This window comes from Microtus ochrogaster, unplaced genomic scaffold, assembly GCF_000317375.1.
Source record: "Microtus ochrogaster isolate Prairie Vole_2 unplaced genomic scaffold, MicOch1.0 UNK10, whole genome shotgun sequence".
NCBI classification, from domain to species: domain Eukaryota; kingdom Metazoa; phylum Chordata; class Mammalia; order Rodentia; family Cricetidae; genus Microtus; species Microtus ochrogaster.
The window spans coordinates 66356-77174 of record NW_004949108.1 but is presented as its reverse complement, the minus strand read 5'-3'; the positions used below and the strand labels follow the sequence as shown (position 1 = coordinate 77174).

The window sequence follows — 10819 nt, the reverse complement described above, 5'->3', positions numbered from 1 at the left end:
GAGAAATTTCCAGCATAGGAACCAATGAATGTTCTAAGAAGACAGTTCGTGTATACCCCAGGCTGAAAAGGGCAGCAATCCTTCTGGTTTTTAAAAATGCATTATGATCGTGTGTGTGTGTGTGTGTGTGTGTGTGTGTGTGTGTGTGTGTGATGTGTGTGGCTGTGACATGGAACACGTGTGGAAATCAGAGGACAACTTTGATCAGCTGGTTCTCTCTCCTTCCACCTTTCTGTGTATGCTAGGGATTGGAGTGAGACACAGCAAGCATCTTATTCTGTGATCCACCGCCCAGGTCCAAAGAATGTCCTAATGAGAAATTTTCTTATAAATAAAGCTAAAATGTAAACAGGGCAACCTGATGTCCAGTCTGAGCCTGCAGAAACCGGTAACATTTCTGTTTTCTTCTTGTAAATGCTCCCAAAGAGTTTTGGTAACTCCCTTCATGTACTCCCCTATGTGTGACATTCATCCCTAATTCTTCAGCTATTTAAACTTTTCGGACATCTATTCAAGGTGGGAAGACATAAAAAGACCCACACCAAGAATCAGGACAATGGGGCTATGGCTTTTGCCTGGCCACATTTAAGGGGAAAGATGAGTAAGGTGGGTTCTTCCGAACCTGGAGCTGTATTTGGCTGTGGTGACCAGTATGGGCACAGGAATTCTCTTCGCCTTTCTCCATGACTGCAAGGCCTTATGTACATGTCTGCTGGGCTGAGGACCAAGGAAGCCGATCACACCAACCACCCTGCCTCAGCCAGGAGCTTCCACTGACATCTCAGTGATCACCGTAGTGCAGACTGCCCCCTCTCAAATATTAGGAGACTGGGATTTTTATTTTTTTTCTTGCTTGATTATATTACCATTCAAACCAAAACTAAGGTGTGTGTGTGTGTGTGTGTGTGTGTGTGTGTGTGTGTGTGTGTGTGTGTCTGTCATTCAAGAAGTTCTTAATGAGTTCTAAGAGCCACCTGCGGCCTCAGCCCAACTGAAGGGTGGTGTCCAGAGGACTTGCCCTGTTTGGGACTTTGCTGTTTTCCTGGAGGCTCCATATGCTTCTTAGGTGGTTTCTCTGCTTTCTAGACTCCTCTCCATCTCTGACCACTGAAATGTAAGTTTGCAGTCACTGCTTGACTTCCTATTTCCTCCTCAGCTTCCCAGCTCAAGACTGGCCAGCAAAGCACCAACTTTTGTGTGTATCCTCAGGCTCAACTACATTGTCTGGGAGTATAACAGACCGGCTTAGCTCCCCAGGCAGTCCAGAGTGGCAAGGAGCCAACAAGCCTGCTCTCTGGGGTTCCAGGAGGGGTGGGGCAAGGCCATTTGTTCAAGAGCATGAGACTAGAACATCTTTCAGTTGGGGCTGCAGGAAGCTAACAGACTGACGAAGCCAGTCAGACAGCTGGCTGAGCTTCCTAGAAAGAATCACCTAAAGGGTCACTGTTGTTTTGAAGCTGACTCCTGTAGCTACAGATGGCTTCAACCAGCTGATTCTCCTGAGGCAGCCACCTCCCCAGTGCTGGGATTGTGGGCAGGTGCTAACCATGCCCGGTTTATGCGATGTTGGGGGACCAAACCCAGAACGTTGCGCAAGCACAGTAGCAAATGAGCTGCATCCCCCCTTCCAAAGGTGCTACCTTGACTACATGCTGACCCGTAGACTCAGTCCAGCTGTGTTCACAGGTTACTGGACTCTTTGCACTGGGTCCTAGCAGATAATAAACAATGACATGGCAGAAGGGTTCCTGAGGACTTCATTTCACTCCCACTGACCCTGGGGTATCGTGAGGACCAGTTCTAATGAAACTGCAGGTGCTCTGACCAACGTCAAAGTTTGGATTGGCTCCATCAAATTCACTAAGCTCCTCTCGACTTGTGGAGTTATTTGCTTCCTGGCAGAGCGAGTAATTTTCCCCGCAGCAGCTACCATTCAAGTTCAAAGACGGGACAGTGGTGGTGTGAAGGGAGACACTCCTGGTGTGCCAGCACACTCCCACCCTACAGGACAATCTAGTTCTGCGGGGCAAAGAATGTTCACAAGTTAAAAAAAAAGTCTCATCAATGGTGATTTAGCTAGATATGTCAGTGAATTTGTTTAATAATAAATAAAATCTACTTTAAGACGAAAGGCTACAGAGTCTACCAATCTGTCTCAAAATAAACGTCAAGTCCTACCAAATAGAGACACTATGAGAAAGTCAATTACGGAAGTAAAAATATTTCACATAAATAAAAACCAGAGAGCTGTCCCACACGTGGAGCCTGGGATGTACTCTTCGGTGTTTTAAAGGTAACATTAGTCAAAGCAAGGACCTAGGAATGACTGTGTGAGCCAAGCATGTGAGTGTGTAAGCCGTGCTGGTGGAGATCCGTCATGATACGACACAGATGTTTCTACAAAACCAAATTTAATTAATATGCAACAAACACTCACCATGTAAACACATCTTTAAAAAAATCTGATAATAGTTGCAAGGACCACTTACAGGCTTTCATAAAAACATCTTATAGCAAGAATCTCAATACAGAATGGTTTCTATGTCAAAATACATTTACACTGTAAATTGTTTATAGAGGGGAGAAAAAAAAAAGACACTGAGGAATGGACTCAGCCAGCTGAGTTAGCTGGCATTGGATTCAACATCAGCAACTGCCCCTGAATAGCCCCTTCATCTTCTACAGCGGACACACAGGCTAACCTACCCCTCTAGTCTCGGCCTAGGCTCTTAATCCACTCTATTGGCCAGTTAAAAATATCAAGACACCATCACCATGCTTCGTCCACTGCGGGCAGCTCGCCAGACTGCCCAAAGCATCACTTCCTGAGGGCCCCAGTCCTGCCCAGGCTGTAGGTCCCGGCTGGATGCTGAGACACCAGGACGTTTCAAATCTCTCAGCTTCGAGACAACACTTTTAGGAGTCACACAGTAGTTACCCAATGCAGAATGGGGAAAAAAAAATCAAAATAAAAAAAAGTCACATAAAAGCCACATGTGGAGATTGATCACACGATTTTATTGGTCTTTTGAACAAATGTGTTCCTCTGTGAAAAACTCCTGCGAAAGAGACATTGGAGTGTATGGATTCAACCCTGAGCATTTAACACTGCGTTCCAAGGAGGGCGGTCACGAAGCTGGTTGGATTGAAGCACAAAGCACAAGCCACTGATACTCTGTGTGATCAGGTTTTTACAAAAAAATACATAGTTTTCAATAAATAATGCTTAATTTTACAACTTTGATACAGCAACGTCATACAGTTTCAACACACTACACTCTGCATGCTAGATAACCTCTACCAGAAGACATGATTTCGCCATGCATTTGCTTCCCTAGTGCTATGGGACACTTACACGGTCCCCCAGCGCACTGCCTCAGGTAGCTCCTCCCTCTCTCTGTCTGACAGCAACAGGTTCTGCGCTGGCATGCAAACTCTATAAAAGGTCCCCCCACAACCCACTCAGACTTCTAAACAAAAGGGCTTTCCAGCTAGTCCTCCCCAAAACCTGGAGTGGCTGTGAAAGTTGTTTTTTTTTTTTTCTCTCGGCCTTGGAAAACAAAAACAAAACACTTGTTCAAGGTGTCATGCTAATAACTTCCCTCAGACTTCAGGTGGCTCTGTCCCAGCTGGCCCAAAGCACTATGGGATGGGACACCACGACCACTAGGTGTCCCATACTCGAGACACAGGCCTCCATTTCAAAACAGTCCATTTAAACAAAGGTTGTCACAGAACAAATGGGAAAGACTGATACCCACAACATTATGTACAGGAGCAAAAGTAGACAAAGTGGGGAGTCCGTGACAATGGCCCAGGACGCTTCTCCCTGTGATTCAGGGGACGAGGCATACAGATTTTGAACACAAGCTGGGTGAAGAAAAATGGGATCGAGGGCCCTTTGTCAAAATCCATTTGATCAAAATTCTTTTTTTTTCCACGCTATATTTTGATTATTTCCAGTCATTCTGTTTTTGAAGGGGGAATGCAATGTGCCTCCTAAAATAAGTGTCACATTAAAAAAGAAAAGAAAAAAAAACCCAACTAAACAAACAAACCACCACCAACAACAAAAAAAAACCTCTTTGAGGACCCTGGAGGAAATTCTATCCTTTCAAATGTATTTCCAAACTCGCCATATTGCTTTATTTTGTCATTTTTCACAGAAGAGAAAAATGGAGTCTACACGACCACATAAAAGAAGTTTGATCAAACAGAAAGACTGGAGCCTCCGCGTGTACACAGCCAGGTTGCCCAGTGGCCAGCTGCTCGCCATCAGGAAGCACATGGCAGCTCCTGCCTATTGCTCATGGTGGCTCTGATGAAGTGTGTGTGTGTCAAGTGCCGGCAACCGGAAGTTCCCAGTGTGTGGAAACCATCCTGTCTATGCACAGGCAGAGAGGCACTGGGTCTTCAAAGAATATCGCTATCCAAGAAAATTATTACTTTCATACATGGAACGTTATGAGCGGATTTCCCTTTGTACGCCATGCTAAGCTCTATGCACTTTTGTGCTTTTATTGAGTATAAAAATAGGTCTCCTTTAAAATTCTGCTTTAAGTTCACTAAAAAACTACTTGTTTGTGAAATTCTCTTATAAACTCACCGCACCCACATGGTGTAGATGACGTAATCAGGCAGCTAACGCATCTAGGTAGTGTCAAAGAAAATACGACGATGGGAAAAAAAATATGAAGGTATGTGAGGAGCTGGGGGAAGAAAAGGAGTCAGCCGTAAGGAAGTGGAAAAGTGAGCTTGGCTTCAGTACATTACTGCGCTTGAAGATGTAAGCATCACACAAAGGGGGGCATTAAAACCCATAAACAAAACCTGAGTCGTTTACCAAAGAGCAAAAAAAAAAAAGTGTCGAGATCATCAAAAACCAAGGGATATGGCAGAATCAATCAACTAGAATGGGACAGTGAGAAAGAATCAATAATTAAAATAAGTCAACGCTCAGGAAACGCGTCAAGAGTCGCTACATGGAGACGTTTACTTTGGGGACTTATGAATTCCTGTTCGGACACATGTAAGGCTCAGTCTTGTTGTCCTCACAGGCCATAGGCTATACAAAGGGTATCTGAAACTGACATTCCTAATGGAGATTTTTATAAAATTTGGCCCTTAGAATAACTGAGAAATATCCTGAAAAACCTTCCCTGAAACTGTAATAAACAAAGTTTCTTATCTACTGATAAAATTGACAACTCAGTAAGCTATTTTCGCTGGTCTTCCTACGTAAGAAAGAAAGCACAAATATAGTTGCCTCAGAAATCTGTTAAAAGCAGAGAACCTCGCAGGAAAAAGAGTATAAAGATTCTAGAAACGAGAGAGTACAAGAAAATCCTCTCTTCCAAGTGTCCACAAAGATACATATGCCCCTTAGGAGAAAACGGTGAGAATATACATAATACCCCATCAGAGAAGAAAAAAGCTGAGGGATGGGAATCTCTTTCTATCCAATGACTACTTGAAAATTGAGCAACTTATTTGCCTCATTTCCCAGGGCAAAAACTCATTTGAATTCTGAAGTGAAGAACAAATGTCCATTTCTTACACCATCCAAGTATCAAGATGATGGTGGTTTCAATTCCCAGAGAAAAAGTAGACCTTGCCTTTTGATTTTTCTTCTCTCAAAACAACTAAGTCAGATCCTGACTGCTACTAGCATGCATATTTAAATCACTTCCCCTCCATTAACATTAAAAAAAACCATCCAGGCCCAAAAGAGCTGCAAAGATTTTCTTTTTCCCCTAGCTAAAGGCTAGTCATTCTACAAATAATTTACCCAGTGACCGTAGCCATTCATAACACGGATTTGCAAAGCACACTTGAAGCACACTGCCTTTCATTCGTATTGTTTCTTTTTAATAAAAAGGGTGCATTATCGAGAATGTAGAAACTGGAAATTATTTCCACAGCTTAAAGAATTAATAAGAGAACGCTGGTTCAGGTATTTTTTTTTTTTCCTTCGAAGATGGAAATCTCGCCAAAGATGCACGAGTCTGTGAACTAGTTAAGGGGCAGGGTACCCAACTGGCTAGACTGCTGTGCATACAACGCCCACGCCCACGTTACCATTTTAAGATACTGTCAATGCTCAGTTAAAAATAAGACTTACTCAGGAGGGGGAAAAATGCAGCTAAACTTTTATCGAAGCCTAGCCAGTGGCAGGAATACCTTGTGTATTAGACATTCAATAAAGAGTTCATTGGGAATGATCTTCCCAACGCATTCGTCTAAACTGCTTTAAATATTAAGAGCGCGCATTTAAGCGCCTGTCCTGAGTTCTAACAGGGTTTAAAAAAATTTTTTTTTTTTTTTTTACGATCGCCAACCAAGGACTTGTCTCTTATTTTCCTGCCAAAAAACCGGCCACATAGTTTTAAAATACAAATCACAGCTATGTTTCCATTCTGTGACCAAATCCTCACACCTTTCTAATTCCCTTACCACAGAAAACGCCCGGTGGAAAACAGGAAACACATGCAAATGTAAAGATCTCAAGACACTCAGAATGCCTTTTCCTTAAGCTTCAGAAACCGCCCCCCCCCTCCCCCGGTAAACCGCTGGTGGGATTATTCGCGGTTTAAAGGTCTCCGCGTGGCCCACACCAGCACGCCATGGAGGAGGGGTGAGCGAGAAGAGCCCGGAAAAGCTACGCCGCCCCCGCCACCACCCACGCGCGCTGTGCGATCGCGCCGCTCGGTGGCTACCAGGTCTCCACCTGCAGTGTGCGACTCGCGTGGGGCCCGGACCTGGATCCCAGCTGGCCAAGTCCCCGCGGCCAGCGCCCAAGTAACGGTTTCTGTGGGTCTAGAGTCGGGTTGTTGGGTACCGCTGAACGGCTCCTCGGTCGCGGGCGCCGCGGCCCCGGGGAGTTGGGCTTGCACGGGACCCCACAAGGGACAGGGCTGGGGTGGGGGGAGGTAGGACTGGCCTGGGCCCCGGGAGGCAGATGTTCCATCAAGACTCCAAAGCCACGAACCACCCACTGTGGAAGAGGCATCGGGCGCGTTTGCTTTCCTCGTGCCCCACCCGCGTGGACACTGAAGGGCGCGGCCCTCTTCACTCGCATCCGAATGAGCGCGCACGCAGGGATGCGGCGGGGGGTTGGGGGAAGAAAAAAAAGGTTTAAAAGGAAAGAAAAATTAACAAAAAAATCCGAAAAAGCGGTGGTGGGGGGGACTAGCCCTGTGGACACCAGCCTCGGCCCCACCACGCACGGACTCTCGCGCAGCCCGCGGCGGGGGTGGAGATGTAGGGCGGGGTGAGGTGGGAGGACACCGGGCCTGCCCACTACACGCCAGCCTAAGGGTTCCACAAGCGGAATCCGCCCTCCGCCACCCGCAGCCGCTGAGACCACGCGGTCCCCGGGTAGACTAAGACTATGGGCCATGCGAGCTTCTATCAGTTCCTGCTGATTTATTAAAATCAAGACACAGGCTTCAGCACGCGCGCGCACACGCACACACTCATACACTCACAAAAACTCGGGCGGTGATGTCGACAGTGCGTTGAGTCTGCTTCGCCACCATTTGCTACTAAATATGCAATGGTCTGTTTATTTAGATTATATTGCACAAAATGAGAAAATTTAAAACTATGTGCCTTTCCTTTTTCTTTTTTGCTAAAAATCGAGAATCCAGTTTCAAACCTTCTGTCTGGGGCCCCGTCCACACATCACAGCGATGAGATACATGGGTCCTACTATGGTACAGTACATACAGTCTCAAACTAAGAACAGCTCTGAGGTCTATGTCACCATTTTCAATAAATCTTTACCTACAAATATTGAACAAATCTCTACTATAGCTGTACAAAAAAGTTTGCTTTTTTTTTTAACCACAAGGCCTTTAGATGCAAGGATTACTTTTAAAATTTTTAATCCTTTAAACCAGGACATAACGTACCAACATATTTGCATGCTAAAAAAAACAAACAAAAAAGAAAAAAAATAAAAGGAAAAGAAAAAGAAATCAAAAGGGAAGAAGTGCCTGAAAGTCTTACTGAAAAAACACAGCAAGATTGTTCCCTTTTCACTGTACAAAAATACGCCTGAAAATATATTAATTTTTAAAAAAGATTGAGGTCTGTTATGTATCAAAAATGTTTCAATACCTTTTTGTACTGAGGTCTAGGCTGTAAGGTATTCAATCAAGGAGGTATAAGGGAACGGTTACCAAAAAAAGGTTGCCAAGTAGAAATCACATTTGTAAAACCATAAACAATTTGATCTGAAAAAGTAAACTCTGCTCTTAAGTCAGTTCACAGTTATGATTTTTTGTAAGCGTTTGTACAGACTGCATTTTTTCAAGCTCCCTGCAGTTTGAGAAATTGGATGCATAGAAGACATCAGCTTTCTCCCTCCAAAAAAGTAAAATTAAAATAAAAAGGTTGCAATGGTCCCTTTTTGTGTTGTTGTTTTTTAATCACCAGTTCTTTTTTAGATCTCTTAAGAAAAAAAAAATCAACTCCCTAGAGTAACAGTTGTGCCGCCAAAAGGGTCCTCTGCCGACGTCTCTCAGACTTCAAAAAGCCACAAGCTTCAAACAGCGCCTTCCGGAGCGGGACCTCCTCCCCTCCCCCCGCCCGGTCCCCTCCGCCTTTGTTGCAATCACGAATTTCAGGAAAAAGAAATAAAAATTACAAAACACGTTTTCTTAGGGGTGGGGGAAATCACAACTCCAGACTAGGTATGCAGCTACCTTGAGACACGATAAAGGAAGGGAAGGGTGGGGAGACCAAAAAAATTTTAAAAAAATTTTTTTTTTAAAAAAACCTGGAAAAATCTCTTTAAAACTACTCATTTCACTTTAACTCCACCAACATTTCACCACCTTTTCCAATTTCTCTGCGCCACATCTCTGACCATGAGCATCTTCTCCCCCTCCCCCCTCCCACCATCCTCTTTATCCTGACCGCCACGACTGCCTCCCGAGGAGCCCTGTGCCCCTTCAATACGTGAACACCAGGTCGGAGAAGTTCGCCTCCAGCCAGTCCCCCGCGATCATCTCGCTCAGCTCCGGCGTGCAGTAGTCGGGGAATTCGAAGTGGGAGCCCAGGCTGCCCTCGCTGAAGGAATCCAGGTCCTTATCCACCAGCGACAGGGACAGGTTCCCCGCCGCGCCCGCGCCCAGAGGCTGCTCGCAGGCGCTGTGCGCGCCCTGGGAGAAATTCAAGCTCAGGTCGAACATGAGGTCGTCGGCGTCCTCGGCGCCGCTGCCACTGCTGCTGCCGCTGGAGGAGGAGGTGGACACGCAGCGCGAGGACGCGGGCGACAGAGCGGGAGGCGCGGGCGGAGGCTGCTGCTTGGTGATGTTCTTGAAGCTGTAGTACAGCCGGCCGCCCGCGCGCACCTCGTCGTACAGGCTGGCGCCCTCGGGGGACTCGGCCGCGCTGCTGAGCGTGGGGCTGGCGGGGACCTTGGCCACGCTGTAGCGCCTCAGCAGCTGCGGTGGCTGCTGCTGCGCCGGAGGCGGCAGCAGGTGCGAGTGCGCGGGCTCGTCGTCGTCGTCGTCCGCGTCCGGCTTGGGCCGCAGCTGCAGCTCGTCGTCCTCGTCGTCTTCTTCGTCGTCGTCGTCCAGAAAGACGCACTTGGCCGCCTTGCCCGCGCCGCAGTCTCCGGGCTGCACCGCCTTGCCCGCGCCCGCCTTGCCCGCCGGCGCCTTCAGCTTGGCGCACTTCTTGCCTGGGCCCTTGGCCGCCTTGGCGCCCGCTGCGCTCTTGTCGGGGCTCTGGCCCGCGCTGGGCTTGGCCGCCGGGTCCGTCTTGGGCTTTTTGCGCGGCCGGTACTTGTAGTCGGGGTAGTCAGCCATGTGCTTGAGGCGCAGGCGCTCCGCCTCCCGGATGAACGGGATCTTCTCGCTGTCCTTCAGCATCTTCCAGCGCTTGCCCAGCCTCTTGGAGATCTCGGCGTTGTGCATGTCGGGCGACTGCTCCATGATCTTCCTGCGCTCGATCTTGGACCACACCATGAAGGCGTTCATGGGCCGCTTGATGTGGCCCGACGCCGTCTTGCACCAGTCCGGGTCGCTCTCGTCCAGGGCCACCGGGCTGCACGCCATGAACTCGCCCTCCTCGGTGTCCAGCGCGTCCCGGGGCAGGTTGCTCTCGGCTTCCGAGCTCTCGGCCTGCTGCACCATGGTCCGCGGCGGGGCTGGGCGCTTGGTCTCCTGCGCGGGCGCCCCTCCCCCTCCCGCCCCTCCACCTTCCCCGGCAAGTTGCAAAGTCCTCGGCCGCGCGCGTCCGCGGCTGCCCCCCTCCCCCCCGGCCCCGTTCCCTGCTGCGGCGGCGGCTGCGGCGACCGGAGAGGAGGCGGCGGCGGCCCGGGACCCGCGCGCTCGCTCTCTCTCACTCGCTCGGCTCGCTTTCTCGCTCTCCCGCTCCTGGCAGCCGCCGCAAGCGCCGGACCCCGAGCACTTCCAGGCGCGCGCGCTTCTTCTGCAAAAAGTTGAGGGCTCTCTCTCAACTCGTTATCAGGGTGTCATATGGGTGACATCACTCCTCCAGCCAACCAATGGCTATGCCCGACCCCGCCCATCTCCCGTTATTAACAACAGGTCCCGCCCCTATCCCCGCCCCCTGGCCAGTTTGCAAAGATGGGGGGGGTGTCTAGAAATATGTTATTTTTTTCAAAAGAAATCCGCGAGTGCGTACAGCTGCGCGTGTCTCCAGGGCGGACGCAGGACGGGGCGGGAAAGACCAGCGTGGGCACAAGGATGCGGACGATGAAGTGAGCCTCGCTGCAGACGCTCCCACGGAGCGCCGCGAGTGGGTGTCGCTGCTGGTCCCGGGCGGGTCGCGCCCTGAACCCGCG

The 10819-nt window shown here is 48.7% G+C and overlaps 1 protein-coding gene across 1 annotated transcript; it reads right to left on the bottom strand.

Moving 5' to 3' along the window:
- Positions 1–230: 230 nt before the first annotated feature.
- Positions 231–10299, bottom strand: Sox11 (SRY-box 11). Its single transcript, XM_026788961.1, has one exon. The coding sequence runs from the start codon at positions 10143–10145 to the stop codon at positions 8958–8960; it is 1188 nt and encodes a 395-aa protein (XP_026644762.1). The 5' UTR covers positions 10146–10299; the 3' UTR covers positions 231–8957.
- Between the last annotated feature and the right edge of the window lie 520 nt (positions 10300–10819).

Bases quoted from the DNA above. Each gene is read 5' to 3' on its own strand.
- Sox11 (XM_026788961.1), bottom strand. From the start codon at position 10,145: ATGGTGCAGCAGGCCGAGAGCTCGGAAGCCGAGAGCAACCTGCCCCGG.